The 20,350-nt window shown below is 36.8% G+C and overlaps 1 protein-coding gene across 3 annotated transcripts in view; it reads right to left on the reverse strand.

Moving 5' to 3' along the window:
• Positions 1-20,350, reverse strand: part of LOC128985917 (protein PALS1-like) — a 171,350-nt gene that overhangs the window by 42,870 nt on the left and 108,130 nt on the right. For all 3 annotated transcript variants that reach the window (XM_054405902.1, XM_054405903.1, XM_054405904.1), the window contains one exon: positions 9,178-9,409. In XM_054405902.1, the coding sequence (XP_054261877.1) occupies positions 9,178-9,409 (232 nt within the window). The remainder of the gene's footprint in view (positions 1-9,177; positions 9,410-20,350) is intronic.

A 20,350-nucleotide genomic window follows, 5' to 3' on the forward strand; every position in this document is an offset into this window, starting at 1 on the left:
GTTAAACTGAAGTTTAGTTGATTATCGCCTTCACCAAAATGGTACTTGCATGGTTTTGAAGATACTCTAGATATTAATTTAACGCACCGTACAAGTTATTAACTCTACAAAAGCGTGTAATTATTTTAAGTTATACATTTAGCCATTCAAATCCAACCTTCTTATTTAGTTAGGGCTATTTAAAAATTACACAAAAGATGAATGGGACCTGGCCAACTGCATGTATAGTGCAAAAATGGAGCAGGTGTTAAACACGTATCGTAACTCGGAATGAATTGTATGTGTGAGATTACTTTGTCAAATAAGTCATGAATCTCCATGATTCTAATTGTCAACAGATGGTAATGGATCGCAATATGTAGTACTGTAGTAGTATTTCGTTGCCTACTAGAGACACCAAAACTGCACCCTCACGAGTCACGGCACGTAGAAAGTCAGAGAAAAGGTGAGACAAAAGACAGCGGGCGCACCGAAACTCCCCCGCAAAATCCAGGTAGACACCGAAACTCCCCCGCGACCCGTAATCCCACCCCAGTGGCGCACCGATATTCCCCCGCTGTCCTTCCTGGAATCCAAGGGGAGGTAATTAAAGGGAGAGAGTTTTCGTTGTCATCGCAGAATGCGGAGATTCTCCCAAAACCCTTCATACATCTCTCAGGAGAGAGAGTGCCTACTGTCTAGTCAAAAAGTATATATACAGTACTCGAGTTTGAGCTTTTATTGCAAAGTAACCAGTAGACTTAGAAAAATAAAAGTTACTGTAGGCCTACATCATATTTTTACAAATTCATTTCTCCGTTTATGTGTATAGATTTAAAATGGTTTATGCAGCTTCTACTTAACCTTTCAGCGGGTTGAATGAAAATTTACAGGGTTTTCGGAGTTTTTCTAACAACGGGAGAATTTAACATTTCATAGCAAACTTACTACTGATGCAATAGTCATGAAACTACCTTTAAGCATATTCATAAGTTTTATAATTTTTCATAAAATATTTGTAATGGTTTTTGTAAAGACTTTTTATTTTAGCGATGGAACAAGTATAGAAACTAGAAAATATGCGTCCGCTTGCGATAAGATATTTACTCATTTTATAATCGGCTTCCCCTGTTATTAGGGAAGACGTTATTACCATGGTATAAGACATAAGACCAGGACCACTTTATTTATTTTTTTTTCATCGTGTGGTCCTTTAAGGAACACAAACTAAAATTACCTAAAAAGAACATAACCTTAAAGTTGGAAGCCAGCAGGATTGTTATACTCAATAGAGGATTTTATTTAATAGTTTAATTTAATTTTCAAGACTTTACATTTATTTATTCTAGTTTTGTATAGTGATTAGAATCAGGTTTTGCTGAAAACCAATAAACAATTTTGAGTGTATGGTGAAATTCGTATAAGAATAATACAGCTGATCCACAGGTTGTACTAGCCTAACATGTTAAAAAAGGTGTGATGGTCTTTATCACCACACTATGATGTTTTTAGCTGTTTTAAATATGTTAATTGGTGGCTGAAAGTTACGTTTTGCTGGCCATGCCAGCTGTCATTGTCATTTGGGGACCGAGCAGGTTTTTACGTCCCTAGGGCCGCAAAATCAGCTGCCCGCTTACTTTCTTAAAACATGAAAGCATATTAAATACACAATCAGTACCCATAGCATTTCGATAAAATTGTTTTATTGTCACCGCTACCTAGCAACTATTTATTATTATTTTCGCTGATTCTTCGAATTATTTCTTCACATAACCTTAAAGTTGTGGTGACTATCAGTGTGCATTATTATTGTTGTGAATAGGGCCTAGTGGTAATAGGGTATAGTGTGGTGAAAAATAGCGTTCGTACCACGGACCGAAATGGTTTTGCAGCTCTCGATCGTTTTAAGTTCTCGACTTCGTTTCAAACTTAAAACTATCTCGAGCCGGCAAAACCTCATTTTCGGGCCTAAGTACGAAATATACTATTAAATCTTTATTATTGTTATTTGATGTTTGTTCAAATTGTTTTCCATTTCACTTTTTCCTGTCCCCAATAATTGATTTTTCGGGTGAGGTTCATAAACTCCAAATTTCACAAACTCCAACGTCTAAAATATTAAATAAACAGTGCGTTTCATAACCTCCAAACTTCATAAACTCCAAAACTATAACTTCCAAATAAGCACAGTTTCACAATGTCCAAATTTCACAAACTCCAACGATAATATATTAAATAAACAGTGCGTTTCATAACCTCCAAATTTCATAAACTCCAAAACTATAATTTTCAAATAATCACCGATTCACAATGTCCAAATTTCACAAACTCCAACTTTTAAATATCAAATAAACAGAGCGGTTCATAACCTCCAAGTTTCATAAGCTCCAATGGTACAGTCTCTGCCATAAGTCAATCGGGATACCGAGGCGGACGGGCCGAATGAACCTCTCTGTTTTACACAAACATACATTCACTCAACCTGCTCTGCTGCACTTATTTGTTAACATAAAAATTTCAAATTGATATATTATTTTTCTGGAAAAACCAGTGCTCATTACTATGTAGCTAGTTTTTACCTTAACATAATTGTTATAATTTATTTAGGCAAATTAAAACAGATGATTGTTTTTTAACACCATAAAAAACATGAAAAATGTAGTAAGCGAGGAACTTTTTTATTTTTTGGTCAGGAAAAAAAATCCTGCGGCAAAGTTTTAGATCAAAGTATGAATTTTATTTTTTATTTGAAGCTTTTTTTGATACGGAGCCTGCTTGTATCATTTTTAAGCGATTAAAAATAGGCCTAAAATCGCTTGGCGCGGCATTGGCGCTAGGAGTTTGGCCGGCTCAGCATCAGTTTGCGGGATATAGAAACTGAGTTTCTAGCATTTAATCATCATTATATTACATCAAATATGTCATTACATTACGAAGAATGGTAACTTAATTTACAGGCGTATGTTTGTGCATTTTAATGCTTACCGGTAGTCTATAGTTAACAAAATTTTTTGATATAAATGCTTTCCCGATTGTAATTTCGGAAATTGTCTTCGTGAAATGTGGAGATAATTTAAGTTCTTGGTAAAACCCACTGAATTAGCGACCTGGCCCAGTTATTATTTCTACTTTTATTCTCCTTTCGTTAAGGTAAACTAAATTAGTGTAAATGCATCCCTTTGACTAAACTTTACCCTAGATTTGGTTCTGGTCCAAATAATAGAAACAAAAATAGAAACTACTCTTATTCTAAGTTTATGTGGTGGAATTCCTGCTAAAAGTGCGATTGACTTTACATTCTATCCAAATAGGCCTATTTAAAACGTTCAGCGGGTTCATAGTTGAGACCATGGTTGAGACCACATTACAATACCTATTTATTTGTTTCTTCATCCTCTTTAGCCATTTAGTTGTTAGATAGTATTACATGTTATATTCAATTGATATATTATAATTTTATTTTAAAACATTTAACGAGTTTATATTCATCTATATTTGAAAAAGCTAATCAACGGCTCACGTCTAACATTTTTGCCACTGCAGTGCATGGTTAGGGTTTGATTACCCATTTGTCGAAACCAATCACGAAATTACGTTTCTCCAGCATTGACATGCATATAAAGAAAAGGAAACTACCTCAAAATATTATTGTTATAGGTTTTGCCCTGTACTTTATTCATACTATGCATGCTAGTCTATATGATCTTAACCCCTTTTCCTTTGAGAAACAGAATGTACCTAGTTAAAACCTTCTCCAAACAAAATTAATAAATCCCGCTCACTGGAACTTGTCATAGTAATTGCTTTAGTGAAAAAATATATTGTCTCTACGAACTTTTTTAGTTTAATTCTCAGGTTAGTTCCAGAGTAGCCGTTGAGGTCATTCCACTTTAAACAAAATATTGATTAAACACTAAAGTAAGCGTCAAATGTTCATGTCTATGCTTCAACTGTATTTTGTATTTTAACTGTATTTTGTGTAACAGAAACGTTTAGAATATATCATCTCATTATAATGTTTTTGAAATAAAAACAAAGCAGGAGTTTTCCATTTAATATTGAATCCATAATTAATTAGTGAAAGTGGCTATTGATTGTTAAACATTCCTTCAACACAATAATACGCTTGAAATATGAAGACATGTAAACAAAGTAAAATAATTTTGTAGACTTCGTAAACATATGTTTTAAAATGAAAATACCCCCGCCGCAGCAAACCTGCAGTTGCGTTACATACATTACATACACTTCAACCAGCTGTTATCTTATTCTTAATGTATTGTTATTGCCTATTCGTGGTTCAGGAAATAAAACATGACATTTGTAGTTTATTTTATTTATCGATATTACTTTTATATAATCAGGTATATTGACAGTATGACCTATCACCTAACTGTCCTGTTCACCTGTTTGGTCCTGTTAGGAATCAAAGAAGTCTCGAGTTAACAAAATACTGTACTAAGGCAGAATTTTGTGGAGTGAATTAAAATATCAGTAACTAGTCAAGCGGATGTACTATAAATCCGTTATGGACGGGCGTGAGAAAAAAATAATGAAGGTCAACAAGGCACATTCTGGCGCCAAATATGAAGCACCCGAAAAGTCGCAAATGTACACAACATACTTAAAACAGTGCGCGCGCGTGAGCTTTTTACTATTCTCTTGGATACAGGTTCTTTTCCTGATTATCGTATGATATTATATCAAAACTTAAATATAATTTTTCAAGTCCTCTGCTCATAGATACTACGCACTATGTTCAAGTTGAGATAATCTTCGTCCTCTACTGTTAGACTCACACAATCAACAAAAATTTTATCATGAATTATTTAGCTGTTTGTGATTACGCATTTTTTTGGTAAATAAAAGGTTTACAATGCTTAACTCTCCACTGAAAAGGCAAATCCAAATATAAATTATCACCTTGTCAAAACTTTAACATTATTGAACTACCCACATTAAGTTGCAAGGAGAAAACGAGACTGCTGTCGAGTAAAAAAGTGTAAATACTCGAGTATGAACTTTTATTGAAACTTGACCAGTATACCTACAATATGATGAATAAGTTAAATCCTATTTATAAAAATGTATTTCTGCGTTTATGTATGTTAGTTTCTACCTTTTTATGTTGTTTTAACTCTCGTCCTTTTGGTGGGTAGAATAAATAAAGTACAAGGTTTTCGGCACTTTTCTAACAAAGGGCTATTTTTACACATAACAAAAAAAACTACTGATGTAATCATCATGAAATTTTAACAGCTAATAGAAAATATACTTATAAAACAAATTTATATGTTTTAAAATTTTTCATCGGTAAAAAAAATCTCTTACGATATTTGTAATGGCTTTTAATTGAGAGACGGAACAGTTAAGAAACTCAGCTGAAAGATTGAATTAAAGCTATTAAAAATATAAATATGTAATTTGATTTGCAAATTATGTGCTAACACATATTTGAGTCACACAGCTGAGTGTGACTCGTAATCCGTGTTTTTCTAATTAGTTTAGTAACTTTCCTGTATAGCTCCAAATTTGAGTATCTAAACTGTATTACAAGTGACGTTGTAGGCAGAATCTGCCCGCATGACGCCACGCGGCGCGGCGGGTAGCCCCTATATTACAATTTAAATTACAACCAAACTACGCCAGCTAAAAATTTAAAAAAATATGATCCAAAAGGTTCAACTCTTTAGCTACAAAATCCACCGTTTTTTAACTTACCTGACCAAAAAATAAAAAAAGTAGCAGCCGACGAACTTTTTCATGTCATATTTTAAAACTCATTTAAAAGTACCGACTTTATTTGAAGATTTAAAATAGAAAATACTAACTTTTAAGCTTTTAATTAAAACCAATAGTGTCATAGACTTATTGACTTCACTCATACGAAGTTTCAACCATATAACTTAAGTCTAAGTAGGCTAAATGTCGAGTTATTTTGAAGCGGAACATTGAGTTTTGGGGCCGTTTAATAAGCTGTGGCAACCACTGCAGAGACTTCTGGCTCAGACTGTACCGTTGGAGGTTATGAAATTTGGACATTATGAACCGCACTGTTTATTTGGTATCTTCACGTTGGAGTTTGTGAAATTTGGACATAGTGAAACAGTGATTATTTGAATGTTATAGATTTGGAGCTTATGAAATTTGGAGGTTATGAACCGCTCTGTTTATTTAATATTTAAACGTTGGAGTTTGTGAAACTTGGACATTGTGAACCAGTGATTATTTGAATGTTATAGATTTGGAGCTTATGAAATTTGGAGGTTATGAACCGCTCTGTTCATTTAATATTTTAAGCGTTGGAGTTTGTGAAATTTGGAGTTTATGAAACGCTCCCGATTTTTCTGACTCCACGGCATTGGAATAGGCAACGGGTCGAGATACTGTATAATGCACCAAGTGTAAACGGGTTTGTGAATAATTAAGACCAAAACAACCTTTGTGTCGTGTCTAGTTGAGAATCTGAGATAACAACATAAACAAACATTTTTTTACAAGAAAAATTTTACATAGAATAAAAACAACGTCTTCAAAATAAATCATCAAAGAATTACAGCAAGTCGTCAATTTTGCGATTGTTTTGACTTACGATAAGGTTGCGGTGGTCGCACGCGGTCACAAACCTGGATTATCAATTGGGCCGATATCCCGAACAAGTCTACAAAAATTCAGAACTAATGGATTTTAAGCAAGACACCCTCTTCATTAATACAAGGTTCTTGGACTGTAATACCCATTACAACAAGCTATTTAACTTCTAAAAACATTGTAACTTGTTTAAAAAAATTATATTATGTTTTTCTTGAGTCGTGGTTTCCTGAGTCATTACGCAGTATGACAAACCTGGTGGGCTCAGGTACCTGCCATCCTCGCGGGGGAGTTTCGGTTAGGGGATTAGCGAACCCTTTTGGTCGAGATAGTATGCGGGGGAGTTTCGGTGCACCGAAGACAGCAACAGAGAAGACAGGTAGTGAAACCAACCAAAGGTCGTCTACCTTCTTCGGGGAAGACCCTTCTATAGGAATGTCTAAACCTCGCCGATCGTTTAGTTCGCGGACACGGTAGAGACGGGGTTGACGTTTTCGGCCTCCAAAAATATGACTTTCCTTTACAAGCTGCAAGATTTGGTATTTCCTTTAGTTACTTTGGAAATTTTCCTGTATCAAATAGGAGGAAGTATTCATGTACCGAATTTCTTGAACATTAAGTGTACGTGAATAATTTCTTGTGGGCAATCGAGATTAATTCTTAAACAGTGAACCCGTCTCAAAAAATCCTTCTGTCTGAGCTTACGGTTTGAGTGTAAGAAATTCGTCCTGAGGATTAAAATCACCCAAATCTCCTTTAAATTCACGTTGGCAAAAGGCAACATGCCGATACCGTGAGTCGGGGATCTACATAATCTGTAGCTCCGCCTACCAAGTAAACAGAAATAATTATAGGTGTCTTCGACTGAGATAACTCTTCATCTATAGAGATTCCCTCCACATACATCCAATAATTGTTTTCAACTGCTTCCTAAAATGAAAACTCACGGTTCCTAACTAAAATGCCATGCATATTTGTGTGAACAAAACTTTGTGCTACTGTTGTAGTTTAATCAATAGGAAGTTGATATGGTGGTTGTCGCATTCCACAACGAAGCCAATGAAAGTTCGCGTTGATTCAACTAAAAGGGATACAAATAGCTTCGTGAGTAATCGCGCCATACGTATTACTCTACAAATAACTATTAAAACTTATAAGATATATAAATGTATATAAAACTCCCCTATGTGCCCGTTTAGATTCAAGTTTCGGCCAAAATGATATTCTCATCTATCAATTATGTAATAAATGAAGTGCAATCACTTTTCATATTACGTGCAAACCGTATACTGTGATTAAAATTGTATTAATCCTAAAATACTTAAACTTACTTCTTAAACGTTAAACTCTTAAATTTCAAAGGATACAGGAAATAATTGCCACTCAATTACGAAAGGGGGGATCTTAATCACTTTCAAACACCACTAACAACTTTTACGACATCGTATATTTTGATTAAAAGTTCAGGGAAACATCCTCCTCAGATCAGGTTATAGATTGATTATTCTTCAGCGCATCGACTGAGTTGTTTTGGCAATAACATCAAAAGGATCTTAATCTATAAAATATTATGTTAAGGTGTTAAGGTGTTGTGTTGTTTGACATACACGGGGTATTTTGTATGAGTACGACAAAACAGGTCTGCACAGAGTGAATAAATAAACATAGCAAATTTCAAACATTTAAAAGAAAGATCGACAGATTGGCGATGTGAAAGGCCACAAATAAAAACAATCTGTATTTTAATACCCGAACAAAAATCAAATTACATTTTGTGGATTAATCCGATACGAAGAGCGTGTTTCCCTCAATTAAATGTAGCCTGTGTCTATCTTTTTTATGGTCGGGCTGACAAGTGGCCAATGGTCATTGGCAAAATTTTAACTGAGGCCTCCAGGGCAAAAACCCTGCTTTTAATGGCTCAAACAACCAGACCAATCGTAAGGATCGGAACCTACGGATAATACTGATACCGATCAAAACTGGAAGTGTCCCCTCCTAGATCATGCTGCTCCCCTTTGTTGACGAGTATACTGTATAAAGTATTACGTAAAATCTGATCAGCACACAGTATTTCTATTACTTACGTTGAAACATTACTGGCACTGTATTCTAGAATTTCTGTAATTCACGTTTTATCATCTGATTTGTCTTAAGAGCCAGAGGCATGATACAGAGCTGGAGACGAAACCGACAGCATCAATAAGGGTTTTAAACCGAGAGCATTAACGGGCACCCTTTTCAACTAGGTAGGGACATAACACTAAATTACACAATGGGGATGTCGGTGCTTTTTCATGCAAGCCCTATGGCCTTCTCCTGCAGGTTGTTGTCAAAATGTGTTAGAAGACAAATGGCAAGAGTAGTCAAAAATATGTGTCAAATTGAAATCACACGCCGGTCAAAGGAACAGAGATTTTCTATATTTATTCAATCTTGAAAAAAACTAAAAAAAATCTATTTAAAATATTGCTTTCGGGACTTTTCAAGAATGGGGCCACCATTGGTAAAATGTTCACTACCCAAGAAAGCTTACGTTAGGTTTGGTTAGGTTGGTTTCCATCACCTTTCTATGGCTAATTGCAACTGTCAGTGGTTGCCTCTCACCTGTATCCTAGCCTGTGGCCGGGGTGGCGGGTAGCGAGGCGGCGTCTTGTTCTTGGGCGCCCAAGACTCCGGGACGTCCACGGCCATCTCTCGGTGAGGTCCATTATCGCACGCAGCCATCATCATCATCATCTTGTACGCATCGTCCGTCTCAGCATCTGGTGGTCGCTTCACGGGCTCGGCGTCCTCCTGGCCTACTACGACGATGCTGCTGCCGCTGCGGCGTCGCGGCCTGTAACAGACGAGGGTAGCTTAGTGAGAGTGAATATTATGACCATTACTATTGCTTCCACTACACTGTCGAGATTTGCGACAAACAATAACCATTTAGGGAGTCAAGGAATAAAATGTGCAGTGAAAAAATAGCTGAAAGATGTGATGATATTGTTAGAGTTACGACGCTTGTTTGGTATACGAGCATCAAGAAGCGGAAACAAAAGTTTCAGACTAGTGAGTGAAACCCCGTAAAATTGAAGGGGCTTTTACAAATTTAATCCTACCATATGACTCCAGATTTCAAGTTACCAATCATAGCCATCATTATCAACTTGAGTAAGCAACTACACGATGCGACGTTGAAGAGTCTCGATATATCACTACTTTGATGTATCCTTTTCCTGCGCAGGACGCGGGACTCCGGATGGATGATCTGGCAACGTCGGATGATCCAAGGCCAGTATTGGGCAGAGCCGGCGGCGACACACCAAGGTCACCGCGGTGGCTCGGCTCCCACGATCACCACAACACACGACGACGACACTGCTTACTCTAGCATGGGGGATGTTTATAATACTGGCCATTGGATTGTAGAGCAATGGGTGAGCAAAGCCGATAAACTCAGATTCTCTAGCAGATTACTAAATTGTTGACATACGATGGCGAGCAGATCAATGGGAAGGTGGAGAAGGATGAGTGTAACAACAAAGTAAATAAGGACTTTGACTCAGAATTAGGACCAAGATTGTTCCCTAGATCCTTTTAGTAGATTACTGAATCGGGAATTGCAGAAATGTGCAATGCCGACACATCATGGATGCCTTGTTCAATGTGAAGATGGGCGAAGACAGATAAAAACCAAGATGAAAGTAAGGCATTAATACTGAACAAAGACTTATATCAGCCTTCATAACCTTCAGCAGATTTCATTGGTACACTAGGTCTAATATATTTGATTTTTCAAAATGCAAAGAAATTTAAGGTAATCCTACAACTGGACAAGAGCTAACTATATTGTAATAAACAAACCCTACTGGTAACTGGGTTAAACATATATGACAGAAAATTGTTTGAACAATATCCAACATTAAATCTGTTTGCAAATTGAACCAATAAACCGTAACTACATCAATAACAGCATTTGCAGTTATCTAATCTGCAAGAGCCTAATTGTACTTCCCCGAGGAATGTGGAAACTCATAACATTTATAGAGCTAGAATGTCTATTTTAATGGCAGACAATTAAGGCGTTAATGACACACCGCGGTGAGCAAGTTTACCTTTAATGGAGGTTAATTGATTTGACCTTGACTGAGGACACAATGAAGGGTTGTCTACAATTAGGACTCAGCAAGGTTCTGGGAAGCCATTGTGCTCAAGAAATAGAAAAGTCTATACAATAGTATCTGCACAACCATCCAGACTAACAAAGCGTCACCTGTTATCATTGGAAAACTTGTTTCAGAAAGGACGTTGTGGAATAATTGAGAGTTATTTTGTGAGGTACGTTTTTTACGTCAACTTGGAGCTTGTTTGGGATTTTAAAACACATGTTTAGCATGCCGGAACCGAGTAATAGGTACCTTAGAAAGTAAATAACTCTGATATATTATTAAATATGTCAGGATACAAAACAAGAAGCTTACTGTTGGGTTACGACTGATGTTGTAAATGATAACTACATCTGAGAGCACATAATTGTGTGGAGGCCTTTAAATGTGAACCTAACCACCAAAAACACTTTAGGGAGACATAAAAACATTATATATCCACGTGTAATAATTGTTTAGCCTACATATGAGATATTATAGAAGATGTAAGTCAATAACATATGTGTTTCGTTCAATGGCAAGAAGATAAAGTAAATTATAGCTGCTCGTTTTGTTATTCTGAGTTCTGACCCTTTATTTATGTCTGGCCTAAAAACTTCTTTTACCTACACATATTTTGTATCTAATAATACAAATAATCAAAATACGAACAGACGACGGGTTGAGAATAAGTTAATCTATGGATAACTGACCAGAGAATATACAGGTTCTGAGAGACACCCCGCGGTCAAAGTTCAAGGCCCTTCCAGCTGATTATTCCGCCAGGAACAATTTTTCTCTTGACTATTTAACAGGGAATATTTACTGTATTTATTAAATTCACAGTTATGGCGTCACTGTACGTTTCAGCTGCACGGTTGAGTGAGCAGAACTGCAACTACGTCTGGTGGCATCAGCAAGATGACGTCACATTCAAGGTCGACTACGAGGATTCTGTCTAACCGGATCCAAGGAATCCCTACGAGTGCCCCACAAACCTCATCTGAACATTATCTATCAGTTATCGACGTACGATTATTGCATATTATTTTGTTTGCATTAATTGCACCACAGTTCCTTAATTCCAACCCCTCAAAGAACCAAAAAATTGTTCCTTAATTGCACCAAGCCCAAGCTAGGTAGGGGTGAGTTGCCCGCACAAGGAATGTCCTTGTTTACGTGTCATCCTAACCTAACCTAACCTACTCAATTATACAGTCAAAAAGATAGCCGTCCACTAGGCACAGTTAATGAACGTATCGGGTGGCTCCCTGGAGTAGTTGGCGCAATTCAGGATTACCCGACTACCTGACTCAGATCAGTTGGCGCAATTAATTCCCGCCCTTATTTGTTAGATTTTCGTTCGGAGAACATGTAGTCGGTCAATCTTAACAACAATATGCTGGAAAGATTGTTGAAATATGTAGCATTGGTTTGAAAAACAATAAACATCAGTATTTCATTCAAACCGTATAATCACTAATGAAGATGATGAAGATCACTAAAAATCCGTTAGCTGTCCGGAACTCCTTGCAAGTAGGGCCAGGTTGATAGTTTATTTTTTTATTTGGTAAATGCATTTTTAATCAAAAATGTGATTTTTTGTGGAAATTATGAAAATGAAAATAACTTTTCTAACCACACATTTAACTTGCAGTTACAGGAATTAGGAATTTACTATTAAGCTATACCAATTTATCATCCTTTTAAAGACGATGATACAATATGTTTATGTCCGAAGGCTGAGATGATTCATTCTGTGGCACAATGTATTAAAACATCTACAAGTACAATTAATAACTATAAATCCTACTTAGGGTTGTAAACATAACGTTTTTACACAGGAATACAGCATCCAAAAAATGCTGTCTCTGTTTATATTTTAGTATTTTAGTCTACAAGCAATAGAAATCAGGATAATCACCATACTAATTATTAATTATGTTTTTGGAGTCGAATTTAAACTTAACAATTTTTTCAACCATCTCATCTCCTCACCAACTGATTTGCCAGAAAAATTTTTTCCTCAACAAAGTCTAGAATGTAAGTGACAGTGATCCCCCACCCGCTCCCAACACGGAACTGTACCTAAAGAAAGAGTCTTGGAATCCATCAATCGTCGGTGACAAATCGTACGTCACACGGAGATGTCAGCTCCTTACTTATGCAATACATTAGTCGCAATCTCGATAGCTCGATAGGCTGATTCGATAAATATGATGCGATGGTAAAGATTGTCACATTTACTTCTGCAATAAATTAGTCGCCATCTCGATAGCTCGATAGGCTGATTCGATAAATTTTATGCGATTGTAAAGATTGACACATTTACTTATGCAATAAATTAGTCACCATCTCGATAGCTCAATAAGCTGATTCGATACTTATGATGCCATAGTAAAGATTGACAGATACCTATGGTTTATACTTCTCTTTCTTCAAATCACAAAGTTTCACTAGTTTCAGCCACGAACTTAAATAGCGCGTTCCATAAATAAATGCAACGCAATTGATACAGGAACACAAACAGTTAAATAAGAATACAAATCTTAACACTCAATTTGATAGACAGAATACATGGACTGGAGTGTCGAGACAGATCGAGAGTTGATCTGTCGCCGAGAAGTAATCCATTTACACGATCGTCACAGAAATCGTATCCACTTTACAAACCCAGAGGGTTTCTTTGGTTTACCACACTTCCAATATGAAAATTATGTGTTTCCTTCGCGAGTAACATACTTTACACGTAGTTAAGCTAAAAAAAATTAGCGACTTCTGTTTTGAGCATTGAACGATCCAACAGGCCATTGTCTGTAAGTATAAAGTCTCGCACGGGTTTAATATGTTCTGAACGATAACAGATAAATCAATAAGGTTTGGTACATCAACATGACACCTAAAAATCTACATTTGAAAGAACTATCAGTTCTCTGTCATATCATGGGGACGTCCCACGAGGAGTCAGAGGGAAATATTAAATAGGAGCATAGGTTATGTACGTCGAATTAAAGGCCTTTGCTATCAGAATATAATTCTACAAATTTTAACTAAAACATTAGTAAATTAATCTTCAGTCTTTATGGTGTAGATCTAGATCCTTGGGAAAGTAAAAGGGTATTGCATTATTATTATTATATTGGAAGAATTATGTTTTGAACCCTGTTAAAATGCGCGATTTGTGCAAAGGTCTCCTCGTGTCTATACATTTAAATAATAAAATGCACACAAAATAATTCAAATTATAGATTTAGGTGAATTTAGATCAATATCACGAGACTATATTGGCGAATAAGTGTCAAGGATGGTCTGATCAATAAGTAAAGATAGTGAACAGTCAATAGAATTTGACTGAAGATAGAAACTAGAGAAAAAGAAATAGTTAGAAGACCACGAAAAAATAGGAAGGCGAGTGGAGGGGGCATCCTTTAGCTAGAGAAGGGAGTATGGAAGAGGCTTATCAGCGGGTCCGGGAGAACGTAGTGGCTAAATATGATGATAGACGATAATTACAACGGAACGGTGATGATTAAGATCAGAATTTTGGTTGAAACAAGTAGAGAAGCACAGCACAATAATTGAGTCCTTCGAAGACCGCTAAAGAAATGGCAACAGAATATTGCTAAAAGAAAAACATGTATTGCAAGATAAAATGGAAGATGCAGAGCTTTGCAAGAAGCACGACGATGGAAGGGCTCAGCAGTGGAGCTGCTAGCAAACCGATATATGTGCAGTATGTTAGAATGATTACGATTGCAATTTGTATGATCGTATGTGTCTGAACCTTTCTGGAATAAACTGAGAACTCAATAATGAGAGTCTTACGCAATCATTGTACGAACACTAGCCATGATCCATGTCATCGTCACACTAGCTAATTGGAAGTAGGTGACCGAGAACACTTTACCAAACTAATAGTTTTCCAAAGAATCCAAGACAAATGACGCAAACATCTTAACCACATTACAGATGTATTTTTAGATATTTCCCGGTTCTCCGTAGCGTGAAAACGACTTCCGCCGTCACGTATGTCTATGATAACACATTCCTATGTGGTAAATCATGTACAACGCTGTAGACTCTTGCTGTGTAAACTTCCGCAGTGACAGTGCGACACACACATGCAGTACACACTTGCTAAGCTAGGAGATGTAGTACAAGCTATTTCAATTGGGAAAAATAGAGGGTGGCATTTTTAAATTGTGATAAGTAAGTTGAACTGTAGCCTAATTAAATTAGTTTGACCACGCCCCATTTTTACATAGCATAAGGAGGAAAATGGTGTTTACTAAAAGTACGCTTTGAATAAACAGCGTAGAAAGGTGAAAATACTAAATAGTACAGTCGAACCTCGATTACAAGACCCTCAAAAAGAAGTCAACCTTGATAACAAGTCTTATTTTATAATAACTAGTCTTGTTATCAAGGTTCTACTGTATGAATACTGGACAAGCTTGCACGGGGGTACCTACGTTTAGTTGTAGAAGGCTTCAGAGCACGGACTTGGTTGTTGTCACATAATATGACTGAAGTCTATTTTGAAGTTTTTTTTTTATGTTCAGGCCCATTATATTTCCGAATCGATTTTCATTATACGATGCCACCATCCACAGTATCGGATTTCACAATATTTTCCACGTTAAAACAAACCAAACGTTGCGTGCATAATACACTATGAACAACATTGGCTATGTGCACCTTATTTATTTACTTTTCTACGGCAAAAGCCACCTTATATGGTGTCTTATAATGTCTTAATGATCAAGACAAGCCACCCTACGTTCCACCTGAACAACGTCCCCGTTTCCCACGTCCCCACTTAGAACGCCATTAGTAATGCAAATGCACAGACACGTTCCAGTCCACCGTTCCACCTGACTCTAGTGGCAGGTGAAACAGCGGAACAGCAGACAGGGGTTGTGGCGGAGCCAATCATCAGTCATCCCCTAACAACACAACATAGGGGAGTCGAGTGTAGCCTGTAGGGGATGTATGAAGCCATAATGCGACTCACGTGCCGAACATACAACCCTTCATCAGGTTATGCAGCCGTCGACACATGTGATGTGAATGCAACATCGAGGGTAGAAGATTAAACAAATAAAACGAAATATAGACCGACAGCGGTGCTGCGGTTAACACAAGTTCTGGCGTACACCGCTGGGAGCGCCGTGTAGTTACGTACCGCGCGTGCCTTAACTTCTTGCGCTCCCACCGGTGGACGCCAGAACTTATGCTAACTGCAGCACTGCTGCCGGTATATGATAGTATAGAAACAGCGAAAAACTGCCAGATTGATGAATATGATTACGGGAGACACACCATCTTTACAAGTACAGTAGGTACATGACCAAAGTTATATTACTTACCAGTAAGACTTCAGAAGCCGCATGGTGAGGGTATCCTTTTATCCGTTTGTCACAAATATCACATAACATTGAACATTGAATTTCACACATTCACTTGTATTGAACAATAACACTACGAAGACCACTGTTGAACATCACAATTGTGTTGAACATCACAGTATTCTTGCAAGGAGTATTAAAGAATTACTTAGTAGTTAAGTTAGGATCGTTCAAGGTGTAGTTGGAGACATTGCGAGACTTAGGTTGTTGTTTATTTCAATTTTAGTTTTGTATTTCTTGTTGTATGCATTAATGTAGGGATTTTGAGAATCTAGTTCAGTATTGTGGTGTACCTAGTTTTATGATGTGCGTATGTGAAGGTAAAAACAACGTTTTAAGCGTAAATAATTTTACAGGTTGGTTCAAAACGTTATAAAAATACTATGACTACAGTGAACAATGTTAACGCAAAACAGGTGTACATGCTATCGCTGTGTTATTTATTATACATATGTAGCCTATATGACATGTTTAACAAAAGAAATATGACATTTTCTAATCTTATTTCTCAATATAAAAGTAAATTTTGCTATACTGTAATTTAAAAAAGGAAACCCTTATATACGTGGAGAATACAAAAAATACTCCGATCCTGTAAAAATAATAAGTCAGTGTATCAAGAATCACTTATCAAGGACAAACACCTAACACCACCAACAAACATATAGTAAAAAAGAAATTAAAGTAGATAATCTTTTTAAGATGAAATAATAGTTTACGAGAACTAAAATCAATGCCCCCTTCATCGTTAGGAAGAAACAATTTATTGTACTGTACCTAACAACAAGGCAACAAGTTGTCCACCCACGAATTCATATATCAAAGGGGTGCAAATAAAATACTTTCTTATTACGAAAAAAGTCGTGTCTTTTCAGGAGAATCGCCAGTCTTTATCTTCCACTGCGGCAGGTTGATTTAGGTTCAATCATGAATGACAATACTTGTTCATTTGAAACCAAATTACACAGGATAACATTGTTTTTTGTAAACGGTTCCTTGTTCACCATAATCATAAGCCTAACCTAACCTAACTTAACCTAACACTACTTATCCTAACCTAAAAAACATAACCTAACCACCATAGCGCATTGTAAAAAAGTGACGGCCCTCTTTAAAAGTTTTAAGACCCCAAGCACTACAGAACGGCCTATGACGTCATATGTCTGGCATACGGCACAGATTGTTTACACCGGTTTCCCGGACTACGCACGACAGGTGTTCCACTGTTCAGTGTTCAGTCGGTGAAGCGAGACGTCCCTCGCCCTCGCCACTCGCACGACCATATAGCAGGCCTACAATACCACGCAGGGAGAAATAATCGTCCAGTTTTACTGTGGCCGGGCGTGAGCCAGACAAAACAAGGGACGCAGGTGGGCGTAGTCCGAGGACAAAGAGTACAGGGTGATATGAGAGGAAGAAAGTATTGTTCCTCAAGTCTTCAACGCCAAGGAATTAGTTTATTTTCACGTAGGTTAGTCAAAATTTAGCGAGATAACGTTCCATACTCGTAAATAGAATTGTTCATATTGTGATAATTGAAGTTCCCAACAGTAACTTAAAAGTAATGTAATTCCTATCTAGATGAGATTATCCATAGCCATTTCTGAGAAGGCTATGGATTAACGCATGCCTACATGCGTTTGGTAGATCTCTTCATGAATAAACTAGGGTGCGTTCACAAAGAAAGCTGGTTACAAGCGCTTGTTGGCAAGCGCTTACAAGCTCGAACCGGCGTGAAAAAAGTCAACATAGTATCAAGCGTGTGCGTTCACAGACAAAGCTTGTACCGGCTAGCAAGCGCTTGTTACAAGCTCTGACAAGCACGCAAGAACGTTTCGTACTTGTTTTTCGGCGCTTGTTGACCGAACCAGTCAGTTAAAAACTACTAACAGTGCAGTATGAATGTCGATGAGTTGATATCTCAAGTATTTAGAGCTTCCAATTTCCAAAAAAATATATTACCCAAGTATTGAGGGTTTTCCCTAGAATGTTCAATTGCGTAGCCAATAGGACAAATATAACATGTATGTATTAAGATGATAGACTAACACATTTAATTCAATATTAATTAAGTGTTGGATTTTTTATAGATGAAACTTGTATACTTTATTTACCTAGAAAATTAAAACATTTGAATATATCTCACAATATTATTTGCATCATAATTAATCAGCTACATAGGGTGTTTAAAACTCCCTTCGAGTATTTTTTAGGTATTATTATAGGTCCAAAATTCGTTCTGGTGCATGGATAGGTTGCTTATGCCAATTCCCCTAAAACCTCACTAAAAACAATTTTTTTGAGGATGTAATTAAACGTGGTTAACTCCATTTAATTCTCATATGAGAAAAAGACCTCACTCTGTCCACTTTCAATTTAGGAGATAGATGGTGGTATTCCCCGAACCTACCTCTTCCGCACATTGAATGAACACCTACTTTCCTTCAACGAATTTTCAATTCTACATTTTCAATAAAAAATAACTCTTCATCTCTTAAGGAAGGTATCGTCTCAACCAGAGCTGAGACTACACTGAGCTTGAAATGCAAGCGTTTGTTGTGAACACACAACAACATTCTCAAGCGCTTGGAACAAGCACTGAAAGTAAGTTACTTGTAACCAGCTTTCTTTGTGAACGCACCCCTACTGTAGTTCTCTTTGGAACCCTTCTGTAGTATATTTAGCTGTCATCGGAATTCTTAGGTATTTACTTGTGGATAAAACTTACACCCGGTAATCTCTATGCAAGATGATCTGTCGATGGGTTTATCAAATCGCCGCAAATGATCTACGCCATACCTTATAGGCTATATAGTTTGATAATAGAACCATGCCCTACTTTAAACACGAAGCTATACTCTTTTAAACAAGAGTAATAACGAAAGTTCCCTAATCACTAGCCTCAAGAAGGAAATTCAAACGTACAGCAAAAATGACCTAATAGAAATGTTAAAATGGTTTTTATTAAATTCCAGCGTAATTCCATTGTGTCCTCTACTGTCATATCAGGCCATTGAATGATTTAACTTGAAGCCAAACTGAGTGCTATCAATGAACTGATTTTTAGTTATGTACCTAGACTATGTCCAGGTACGTATCTGAATTATATCAGAAAGAGATCAAGAGATCCCCTTGACACTCTTTAGCCAAGCGTTTGTAATTCAGTTTCAGTCGTGACAATACTGTCTGCTCTAGTTGTGGCAATTCTTATTGTTATTTTATGACTGAAGTATATTTAGCTGTACAGTAATTGGCTAAAGTATCGGTCACAACATAAACGTGAATTTAAAAACATAAAATCACGAGAATTGGGGTAAATTTCTATAGGCCTACCTGTAATCCAAGCAAAATAAAGCTAGTACTTAGAAATAGCTTTAATTTAAAAAAAAAACTACATAGTACTTAATTCAAAAACCAAAATAGTTGTCGGAATACTTACTTTCCTCACACCCGATTGCCCGACTCCCAAAGTGACGTTTTCCCGACACGGACACGGAGAGATTTTGAATTTTCACGGTCAGATTACGCGCGTTAAGTTGGGTAAGAACTTTCATCACCTGTCTTTCGGTCGACAATTTATGGACATGTCTCTTAAAAACGTCATTGCAACAAAACAGCTTCTGAAAATGAGAAAAAAATATTGTACTGCCCTTGGTTTCCAAAAGATGATAGGGCTTTGGGGGAATAAATATTAACTAAAGTTTATAGCAAAATCATTATACTGTAGTTTGTGTTCACATACTATTTGTTTCATTAGGGAATTCATGAGCCATTGATTTGACACTACTTAAGTAATAGCAAAAATTAAAATTGTCTCATTGTCCGTTATTAATTGGCTACAGTACTTAATATCTCCTAAAATCTAAGGTTGTTTATAAATGGAAATTCTATTACAAAATTTAACACTGTCTCATCTTTATATGTTGGTTCAGCTGATGATAAAAAAATGTCATTGGTGATTGATGTCTATATTTTTCGACCTCTTGGGTTAGCCAGTCTTGAGCCCCGCATGGGATATTTATATTCAAATTTATCTATGTCCGGTATCTACTACTTTCAGCAGCTTTCAGCATCAGTTCCCCTTCATGCAGCGCCTCTCAAACAATGACACCACTCTCTGTATGATCACAAGCTCCAAGCGCAATGACAGGGTCATCTCATTTCTTTATTCCCTGTTTTTAGACCGCTTAAGAAGATTGACGACCACAATCTCATTTGATTCAAGGTTGGAAGAGGTTC

The sequence above is a fragment of the Macrosteles quadrilineatus genome, unplaced genomic scaffold, assembly GCF_028750875.1.
Source record: "Macrosteles quadrilineatus isolate MER2022 unplaced genomic scaffold, UCM_ALF_1.0 Scaffold_2__2_contigs__length_208266976, whole genome shotgun sequence".
NCBI lineage: Eukaryota > Metazoa > Arthropoda > Insecta > Hemiptera > Cicadellidae > Macrosteles > Macrosteles quadrilineatus.